This window comes from Saccostrea cucullata, unplaced genomic scaffold, assembly GCF_032062105.1.
Source record: "Saccostrea cucullata isolate Sc308-1 unplaced genomic scaffold, CSIRO_AGI_Scuc_v1 ctg991, whole genome shotgun sequence".
Lineage (NCBI taxonomy): Eukaryota > Metazoa > Mollusca > Bivalvia > Ostreida > Ostreidae > Saccostrea > Saccostrea cuccullata.
Window position 1 is genome coordinate 437108 of NW_026933842.1, and position 10267 is coordinate 447374.

Genomic DNA, 10267 nt, shown 5'->3' on the forward strand with positions numbered 1-10267 from the left:
TTCAGGACAAGATAAGTATAAATTATCTACATAATTATTGTACCCTTATTCAGCCATTTAAACCATTTGAGTAACAGACAAAAGAAGGGGGTAAAATGGCCATTTCTATTTTCTTTTTCTCTCTTATTGTACTTTTTTGATTCTAAATTTTAAGGAATGGTGGCCGTTTGGAATACCACATCTTATATGAGTGCTTACATCAAAGTACAGTGTAAGTTGAAACATTTGTACAAACAGCAATAATTGCATTTTTATTTTTAAATTCAAATAACAATCAAAGTACAATTTTATTTTCAATAACAATACATATTGTAGTGTATAAACATAAACCACAGGAAGTGCACATTTCCCTTACCCTTATCCTGTTAACCAGTACATATAATGATCAGCTGGCTCTAATTAAATTTTTAAGTCCCCCCCTTTCAATTTGTCTTGCTACATATGCTCACAATTCGTTTGAATTCCAAATCTCTATTACATGTTCACGTTTCTTCATTTATGTGAACATACATAATAATAATGTATAAATTTTAGTGCAAGTATTACAGATGTATAGAAAAACCAAATTGAAAAAATTAAGTAAAATCAGTGGAAAAGATAAAACAGAACTTGATCACATTATCAGATCTTATAGAAATGTATCTAACAAAAAAAGTAAGCAAAACGTGTGAAAGTAGCACAAATTAAAAACATTAAATAAGTTAAACTTAAAACAAAACATTAATAAATGTTGATACCTATGAAAAGATTATAAAACAAAAGAGCAATGTTTTGGAATAATTATGTCTCTGAAACGCCTTGTGCTGACGTAACATCTCATACATTTTCTAGATTTCAGTAGCTAAGAACCTACATACATGTAAATAAGGCAATAACTATTCGGAGAAGAGAACATAAAATAAAAAGTGAAATAGTTTTAATAGTCCATGGTTTACATGTATATGTGCACCATGTGATGGTAAATATGTAAAGTACATTTAATCATATTTAATCAAATGAATAGATAAAAACAGTTTGTACAAGGATAATTCATTACATAAAATGTATATATAACCCTATATGGCCAGTTATCACAGATTCTAGAACACTTTATACGTTGTATTTTTATGCATTATAAATGTTGTAAAAACATGAATAAAAGATTATAATGTTCAAAACATTTTGGAAAACAACGAAATAAGACATCATGACTTAACAGGCGGTTTAAGGGGAGGGGCATCGGACTCAGAATAAGGAGGTGGGGGCTCCCCATAGTACGGCCCGGGTTGTGTATTCCCGCCATACCCGCTAGGTCCCGAATGTGGGTATTCTTGACTTTCTGCGGGCGGCGCTGACGGCGTGGCGCCGTAAGACTGCGGTGGTTGGTCGTGTCCGTAATACTGCTGCTGTTGGTAGCCCGGATGATAACCTCCGTGTGTTTGATGTTGTGGAGGATACGCTGGTTGCTCTACTACTACTGGTGCCCTCGGATAACCGTGTGGATTAGCACGAGGAGGTGTGATGACAACATTTGATTGGTTCGATTGAATCACATGACCTTCATCCATAACTGGATTATGAGTGTAGTACTCACCTAAATTTGAGAAAAAAGAAATCAACATGAAATTGACTGAAATATAATTTTGGAAAGTTGACATGGTTGATATGATGATAATATCTTCTGACTTTTGAGGACATTTTTCATAATTATACAAACATTATTTTTCTTTCAATGAATATTTTTGTATTACAGGTATTGTAAATTGTGAGTGTAATAAAATGTTTGAAGTCTCACTTGACATTCCAATAAAAGACACGCCCCAGATACAACTCCAGATCCACCCCAGCAGAAGGACAGGAAGGGTGAGAATTTGAAGTATCCCGATCCAGAAGCTGATACAAAAGCTACTGAGCTTCTCGCACCCTGTCATGTCCTCGCTGCGTGCGCAGCAACAGACGGTAAATCCCGCTATTATTGTTCCTGTCAAATACGTTCATACAGTGTGTATATTTATTATGATTAATATTTCGTTTTGCACTGCATATTGAAACAGATTTTTTTTAAAATAAAAACATTAACAACGAAATCTATAGTATAGGTAAGTAGAACGAGTTCCAATGTCACATGCATATTTTCAAACATGCATACACCTTCGTAGATTCTTCTTAGATAAATTAATGTATTTTGGTGACTGTTCGTAACTTTTTTCTTTTAAATGAAATTTTTTAAGAAAATTAATACAAATCAAGTTGAACAAAATTAATCAGAGTAAATACTGTGAGTCCCTACATTACATGTAAAATACCTTCTGGTACGAATGTAACGATATTCTGGTTTATGCGCCTGTATATAAAATTCTAATTGATTTAAAATTGTTCGATTGCTGTCACTTTCTCAGTTTCATGTGAAAGTTTTCGAAGTTTCAAAACATGCAGTCCTACATGTAAACTGTGAAATACTAGGAGTTATGCGACGATTCTTCACCGAGATAAAAACAGGCAAATGCATTTATTTCCACTGGAAACTGATTTTCTTATACTGGTACTGCTTTATCTGAATTAAATTGTAACTGAATCTATTTACTATCACTGGCTGTATGATTATCAACTTATCAATCCATTTATAAAGTCTTTTTGATTCATAACTTCGGTAGAAAAAAATCTGTACATTTTTCCCCACAAGGAAAACAGTCGAACATTATTGTAGAGGTTTAGTTTTTATGTGCACGTCATCAAATGTGGTGTACTGTGCTTTTTCATATCGACATTTTATCACTTTTCTGGAAATTCATTGTAGTATGTCTTTTTTTTTAAAGAAATAAACCGTGCGTGCAATTGACCTTTTACTTAATTATTCAGAACTAAAATTCAGAGATTAGATCAATCATAATAGTTTTATCTAAGATTTTTTAAAATTTTGTTCATTTCATATTCAGATTTCAAAACCTAGCCATGTTTGCTTTCCATGAATTTTGATCAAGTTAATTTGTGGAGTTTTTGTAAGAATTTTAATAGGCCTATGTGGTACTGTAGCTCTCCAGTCTGTCAAAATATTTTTTTATGAGAGCAACCATGTACTGTGTCCTAATGCGTTGATTTACTTTACAATATAAAGGAAAAGAAAGATAACTCTTACCCAAACCTGGGACGAGAAAATTCAGAACACAACACAGGATTGCCATCGGACGAGGCATAGCGGGTACCGCGATCCGCCCCTGTTTCCCCCGGGCGCGGACCTCACCTCGACCCATGTTTGGTGTCTTTTAGAGTTCTGTCATTTTTTACTTCAATAAATGCTGTTTTACTCAATATTTATATGCGTCATCGTCTGAAATTCCTTGTACATGCCCTAAAGGAACAAAAACAACAGCAGTTTGCTATTCAAAACGAAGCCCATAAAAATTAAGCTGGTTTTATTGAAAAGGCTGAGACTTTTTTTTAACTATTAAAAGTGAATTTTAAAAGATCTTATACATGAAGATTGAAACAAATGATGTACGATTACTTACCTTCTCGTTTTTGTTTGTTTGCAATCCGAAGCCGGATGTAGGTTAGACGAGTGACTTCCCTTTGTTTTAGATAAAACAAGGAGGTGGATCTATATGGATTAATATACACGTCATGTAATCATTTATATCGCCTTTTGGTTAATTTGTAGAAACGGTTAGGGATACAAGAACAATACTCATGAATAGAACTGAAAGAAATTTTACCGTAGTACATATTTATTAAATCATTCATTTCAAAAAAAAACAAAAAAGAAAACATTTGTTGATTTAATTTTTTGTTTTTCACCCCCCCCCCCCCATTTTTCTTTTAGAGAAGAGGTATTCATACGTTTACTATACAATTAGAGCCTTTTGATGAGGTCAATCCCTCGATATATAGACCTTAGAGAAATCATATCGACCGAGCACGATATGCTTTCTCTAAGGTCTATATATCGAGGGATTGTACCGAATCAAAAGGCTACAGTTATTTTATTAATTTTTATCAGTTAATAAGAAATGTCTTAAAATCCTTCTTTCTAATACTCAGTACCTTCTCAAACAAGGCATTGTTATGACATTGCATTATGATGTCACAGTAATGAAAACCAGCCGCAGTACATCCAGTCTATAAAGACTATTGTGACGTCAGTACTATTGTTGCTTCACAGAGAACGTTTCCAATTTTAGAAACAACAGGTTTATAAATTTTTAAAATAGAAACATCCAGTCTGTAACACTTTTTATACTTGATCATGTGATTCAGTTTTAGCCAATCAGATAGTTGGAACAATATAGAAAAATAATAAAAGTTATTGCATAAATATTGCATGTAAATAAGGTGGAGCATTGATGTTTTTCACCCGAAGAAAATCAATGTCAGTCAAGGCGCATCCGACAATGGTTTTCGAACCGACTGACGAGGATATAATTTCAATGTAAAGTTATGTGTCCCCTCGACTGCATGTACAGAGTACATGTACATGTATGCAATATTTATAATATATATATCATAATACAGATTTTTATATTTTTTTCTCCTGACAAATCAGGGTATCTAATTAATATTCATAATCTCATTTTTGACAGTTTGCAGTCTATGGTACCTGACCCAATAATACAATTGCAATTTTTAATATCAAGTGCAACAGGCCTAGAAGAAAAAAAATAAAGAAATTTCATATTAATAGAATTTAAGTCCATTCTGCCCCATTCCTTGTTAGCAACGACGGGTTTTTTTTTAAAATTCTACGCAAAGTTCATTCTACAGTGTTACAGTAATATGCTTTCTATTTTACATCTTTTTTTTGAATAGTTAGGACCGTAGAGAAAGTGATATTACACAGAGAGAGAGAGAGATCGAGAGGGGGGATATTTAACGAATAAAAATTTAAACTTCATAAGAAATGTTTTTATTTCAAAACAACAAAAATGCAACATGTATTACCCGGTAGATTATTTCTTTACATAACAATCATTCGCTTATCTGCCATTTGTATAATAAATTAAGGTAAGACATTTCATTATGATACTGAATGCAACAAAATCTAATAATTAAGTTCTAAATATACAGGAAAGAGATTCCATATTAGCCTTGATATTTTGTGATTGATGTTTACACATTTTTTTATATATTGAGTTATATAATATTGTATAATATAATATATATTATAATATTACAACTTAATCAGTTTTAGTTTGTAACTGAAGGAAGAAATATCTTAAGTAATGTTTCAAAGAATTTTAAAATGTTGACATTTTCAAAGACACAAGTAGGCCTAATTAACCTACATGTAAATAAAAAAGGAACATGCATTTGTCTGTGTATATTTTCTCTTCATCTTCGCCAGCCAAGGGTTTCTGAAACGCTACTTTCCTCATCTTCGCTAGTCAAGGGTTTCTGAGACGCTACTCACCTCATCTTCGCTAACCAAGGGTTTCTGATACACCACTCTCCATATCTTCGCTAGTCAAGGGTTTCTGATACGCTACTCTCCTCATCTTCGATAGCCAAGGGTTTCTGATACACTACTCTCTTCATCTTTGCTAACCAAGGGTTTCTGATACACCACCCTGCCTCATAAACCCTTGACAAACGGTGCTGTGAAAAGAAGGGATTGCTTTGTTACGTGATCTCAAATTTAATTGTGTTTTTCATTTCCGAGAGTAAAGAGTCCAAATATGTCCCAAATGCAGATATAAAAAGAAAATTATGCTGATTGATCGACTGACTTCGATCCACCCCAATCACTGAGAAAAAAACCTAAACATTTTAACACCGTATACCTTGAGGGTTTATGGAAGATTGTAATATAATTATGTTAACATGCTACTTATTTATGTCAAGATGCGACTTATTTATGTGAATATTGATAAGTTGCATATCAACATACATATCTGGCATGTAAACATAGTTATCTTGCATGTTGACATAAATATGTTGCATGTCTACATAATTATGTTGCATGTTAACATAATTTATCTTGCATGTAGGGAGCAGAAGAATCAGTGGAAAAAATAAAATATAGAACTTGATAACATTATCAGATCTTATAACAATGCACAATGCTTTTAACAAAAAAATTGCAAAACGTGTAAAATAGCACAAATTAAAAACATAAAAAAAGTTTAAACTTAAACTAAACATTATTAAATATTGATGACCATGAAAACAAAAGAGCAATATTTTGCAACAATTAAACCTCTGAAATGCCGTGTGTTGATGTAACATCTCTTATATACTAGTATTCTAGATTTCAGTCTCTAAGAATCTACATTAAAAAGACAAAAACTATTTCTCTTGAACATTGTGTATATAGATTAGAACAGCTTGTGGATGGATCTAATAGCTCATAACATAAAATGTATATGTACCCCGTCATAATTCCCTATATGGCCACTTATCACAGGACACTTTATACGTTACTTTTATTATAAACGTGGTAAAAACATGAATAAAATATAATGTAAAGAACAGTTTGAAAACAACAAGAAACATCATGATTTCACAGGGGGTTTAAGGGGAGGAGCATCGCACTCGGAATACGGAGGTGGAGGTTCCCCATAGTACGGCCCTGGTTGTGAATTTCCTCCATACCCGCTAGGTCCCAGATGTTGGTATTCTTGACTTTCTGCAGGCGGCGCTGATGGCGTGGCGCCGTAAGACTGCGGTGGTTGGTCGTGTCCGTAATACTGCTGCTGTTGGTAGCCCGGATGATAACCTCCGTGTGTTTGATGTTGTGGAGGATAACCTGGTTGCTCTACTACTACCGGTGCCCCTGGATAACCATGCGGATTAGCACGAGGAGGCGTGATGACAACATTTGATTGGTTCGATTGAATCACATGACCTTCGTCCATAACTGGATTATGTGTGTAGTACTCACCTAAATTTGAAAATGAAATCACTATGAAATATGATGTTAGAATGTGTTCTCTGAGGTCACAAACGTTTACTTCTTCACGTTTCGTTATTATACAAACAAAAACTCATTCTTTTATTTTTCAATACATTTTTGATTTACAGAAATCATATGTGAGAGTGATTACATGCATAAAATGTCTGAACTCTTACTCGACATTCTAATAAAGGACACGCCCCAGATACAACTCCAGATCCACCCCACCAGAAGGACAGGAAGGGTGAGAATTTGAAGTATCCCGATCCAGAAGCTGATACCACAACTATCCAGCTTCTCGCAACATGTCATGTCTTCACTGTGTGCACTGCAACAGACGCTAAATCCCGCTATTATTGTTCCTGTCAAACAAGTACATACACTTTATATACAAGTATGTAATTATAGAATTAACAAATAAAAATATTTTTGTATAGCATTGCATTCTGAAACAGATGTAAGTAAGAAAGTAAATTTTATTTATAGTCGAATATATAACAAAGAACATGAGCTTTAAAGCTATTTTACCGACGTTCGACAACGATTTGTTTTATAAAACCATAAAGACGAAATGTATGGAAAAAAAAACATGTAGGTATATACTAGGTAGAATCATTGGTTCAAATGTTCATACCGGTATTTTCAAACATGCATGCACCTGTATAGATTCTGATAGGCTATATAGTAATATATTTTGATGACCATAACTTTTTCTTTTTCAATAAAATGCTTAGAGATTTAGCACAAATTGAACAAAATTACATACATGTACTATGAGTCCCTTTATTACAAGTAAAATACCTCCAGGAACGAATGTAACGCAATTTTTAATTAATTTTTATTAAATTTGCCTACGTAGTTTTAATGCAGCTATGTTACTATAAACACGGTATACATGTAGTTGTTAGTACTTGTTTCACGCTTGACTATTGAAAGGTATGGAAAAATGACTTTTTAAAGCCAATTTTCTGAAAATAGTTTCTTTTAAAAAGATTAGATAACTTTTAAGACTTAGACAAATTAGTCAGGAATTTCAAAATTTCAAGATGAGGTTAAATCAAAACTTTAACATAAAAAATCAATATGTCTTCTCGTTAGATTTTTTGCTAGTAAACAATTTCATAGTTTTCTTTTATACTGCTAAAATGTTGCTTTTATGGCGTTATTTATATCTTCAACGTCATTTGTTGAACGTAGTCACATTTACAGTACGAGTATAAATATCTTGACCTTTGGAATATGCAAGAATTAAAAGGTGATATCGATATAAAATTTAATTTCATTCATTAATTAATTTATTGAGGAGACATATTAGGATGACTAGCAACTTATTTTCACCAGTATTGAGAAATTCATATTCTGATCACAAAGTCAGAATGAACGATATTTAAATAATCCTCGTGCAGCGAGTGAAAAAAATATAGTACCTGTATTTTTAGGAAATGCATGGTCAATGGGATTTAAGGCATAAAACAAAAATTTGTTACGTTGTTTACGTTGCCTTTGTGACGTACCTGACGTCATAATCAAATGTGCACAAAATAACCGCTCGAATCGTCGAAGTTGTGTACCAAAATTGATGACAAAAGCAAACCCGAGACCTACCTTAAGTAGGGGGTATATTTTTTTTTTAACTAAGGTCATATGCAACGTACCTTTCCTACTGCTAATTTTTCAAGATATTCCTAAATTATGATAATAGTTTCATCAGATGTTCATAGACAAAAAATCAGCATGCAATATCAGGGTTTTTTGTAAGATATCAATTGATAAAAATTCTTGAATTTTTCAAAGAAAAATATATAAAAATATTAAATATACATCCTAGGCGATTCTTTTATCACAGGAGTTCGCGTACCTATCAATTTTACCGAATTTTTCAGTAAATTAAAAAAAAGCGTAATACTTATAATAATAACATTATTGTAAGTAGTACGTATTTTTTTAATTTACTGAAAAGTTTGGTAAAATTGATAGGTATGCAAACTCCTGTGCTTTTATCAATTCTTGTTTTAGAAGAAGTGTACATCACCATAGTGGGGATGGTCCATATATAAACATTTAAATATAGCATACTGTTCCTTCAACTACTGGAACATCTTGAGCTCCATGGAAAAAGGCAAAAGAAGTTCGAACTACGTTGCGTATGTCCTTAAAGAAAAATAGGTGCTTGTGGATTCACTCGATGTACAATGTAAGGGAAAAGAAAGATAACTCTTACCCAAACCTGGGACGAGAAAATTCAGAACACAACACAGTATCGCCATCGGACGGGGCATAGCGGGTACCGCGATCCGCCCCTGTTTCCCCCGGGCGCGGACCTCACCTCGACCCATGTTTCTGTCTTACAGAGTTTCCTTTTCACTTTCTATTTCATCAAAGGCTGTTTTACACAATATTTATATGCGTCATCGTCTGAAATTCCTTGTGTATGCCCTAACATGTTGGGCACACACTGCCAAATGGTCATTTAACCCCCGTTTGGTGGTCAATCGCCCATATAGGCGTCTTTTTTACCAACCAAACGGTGGTCTTTTTTATTCAAATTCAATTTTTATTAAAATAAACCAAAAGCGCATTTACTTAGGCATTGGGGAATTTTAATTAACACATTCCACGCACATTTAATACAATTTAGTCAATTTTCCATGTGTAATTTCTGTGGAAGGTTTTATCTTATATTCATAATCACATTTTTACATGCAGAGTTTGCAGTCTATGGTACCTGACCCAATAAAAGGCAAAAGAGTGCAATTTTTAAAATATCAAGTCCCATGGAAGAAAAAAATTGAAGAAATTTCATGTTTACAAATAGAAGTCCATTCTGTCCCTTTCCTTGTTAGCAAAATTCATCTTTACATGCTTTCTATTAACATTTTTCAAAAAATAAGAATAAAAACTACATAAGAATTTTTTTTATTTCAAAACAACAAAAAATGCAACAGGTATACAGTGTATTACCGGGTATATTATTTCTTAACATAGCAATCATTCGTTTATCTGTCATTATTATAATATATAAAGGTAAAGTATAAGATCATGATACTGAATCCAGCAAAATCTACAGAAAAGAAATTTCATATAAGTCTTGATATCTTTTGATTAACGTTTGCACTTTGCAGATTTTTTTTTATAATTAGCTATACAATATTGTACTCCATTTAACATTTTTTTTATGTATTAAATACAACTTATTAAAATAAATAAACTAAAAGCTATAACTTCATCGATCAGTTTTAGTTTGTATATTGAAGGAAGAAATATCGTACGTATAAGGTGATGCTTTTCAAAGAAATTTAAAATTTTGCAATTTTTAAAGTCACTATGTGCGCGGTAAATGCATAAACCGCGTTGACTGAACTGTACTTTTAAAAATTACATGTAACTAATAATGGAACATGT

The 10267-nt window shown here is 32.7% G+C and overlaps 2 protein-coding genes across 2 annotated transcripts; both read right to left on the reverse strand.

Annotated features, from left to right (window-relative positions):
* Positions 1-1164: 1164 nt before the first annotated feature.
* On the reverse strand, positions 1165-3328 carry LOC134239481 (uncharacterized). The gene is made up of 3 exons (XM_062721664.1): positions 3116-3328; positions 1775-1960; positions 1165-1573 (listed from the first exon to the last, which is right to left on the reverse strand). Exons 1-3 carry the CDS (start codon positions 3228-3230, stop codon positions 1185-1187), a joined length of 690 nt encoding a protein of 229 aa, XP_062577648.1. The 5' UTR covers positions 3231-3328; the 3' UTR covers positions 1165-1184.
* Positions 3329-6287: 2959 nt separating this feature from the next.
* On the reverse strand, positions 6288-9282 carry LOC134239482 (uncharacterized). The gene is made up of 3 exons (XM_062721665.1): positions 9087-9282; positions 7042-7227; positions 6288-6853 (listed from the first exon to the last, which is right to left on the reverse strand). The coding sequence occupies exons 1-3, from the start codon at positions 9199-9201 to the stop codon at positions 6465-6467; spliced, it is 690 nt and encodes a 229-aa protein (XP_062577649.1). The 5' UTR covers positions 9202-9282; the 3' UTR covers positions 6288-6464.
* Between the last annotated feature and the right edge of the window lie 985 nt (positions 9283-10267).